A 656-nucleotide genomic window follows, 5' to 3' on the forward strand; every position below is an offset into this window, starting at 1 on the left:
TGTGTAGCACATTGAAGAGAGCAGGGATGACAGGGACCTTTCTTCCTGCCAGCTGGGTGACAGAGACCACAATAACAGCTGTGTAGAAAAAGAGAATGAGGATGAGATGGGAGCTGCAGGTACTCAGGGCCTTTGATGTTGCTTCAGCAGAGTTCAGCCTCAGCACGGAGCGAATAATCAAAGCATAGGAAGCAAACACCAGACCCATGTCACTCCCAACCATAACCCATACCAAGGCCAACTGGTAAAATCTGTTAATAGTGATGTCATCACAGGCCAGACTAGTGACCCCCAAATTAGAGCACAGGCAGTGGTCAATTTCATTCCTGGAGCAGTAGTGTCGCTGGGCAGCCAGTACAGGCACTGGGATGGTCAAGAGGCCATTCCTGAGCACCATGGACAGTGTGGCTTTGATCACAAAAGCCTCAGTGACTATGGCAGGGTACTGAAGAGGGTAAGAGATGGCTACATATCTGTCAACAGCCATGCAGAGGAAGATGCCTGACTCCATGCCCATAAAAGAGTGGATGGCATAGATCTGAGCAAAGCACTCAGGGAGGCTGATGGCCTTGGCATCAAACCAGAGAATGGCCAGGATCTTGGGCATGATGGTGGTAGCCAGGCCAATGTCCACTATAGCCAAGACACCAAGGAGC

At 50.6% G+C, this 656-nt stretch overlaps 1 protein-coding gene across 1 annotated transcript; it reads right to left on the bottom strand.

Annotated features, from left to right (window-relative positions):
* Positions 1 to 4: 4 nt before the first annotated feature.
* LOC117799301 (olfactory receptor 688) lies at positions 5 to 652 on the bottom strand (the record flags this gene model as incomplete). The annotated part of the gene is made up of 1 exon (XM_034651771.1): positions 5 to 652. A coding segment is annotated over one exon (648 nt), but the record flags the coding sequence as incomplete, so codon positions are not given.
* Positions 653 to 656: the final 4 nt, after the last annotated feature.

The sequence above is a fragment of the Ailuropoda melanoleuca genome, unplaced genomic scaffold, assembly GCF_002007445.2.
Source record: "Ailuropoda melanoleuca isolate Jingjing unplaced genomic scaffold, ASM200744v2 unplaced-scaffold46811, whole genome shotgun sequence".
Taxonomy (NCBI): domain Eukaryota; kingdom Metazoa; phylum Chordata; class Mammalia; order Carnivora; family Ursidae; genus Ailuropoda; species Ailuropoda melanoleuca.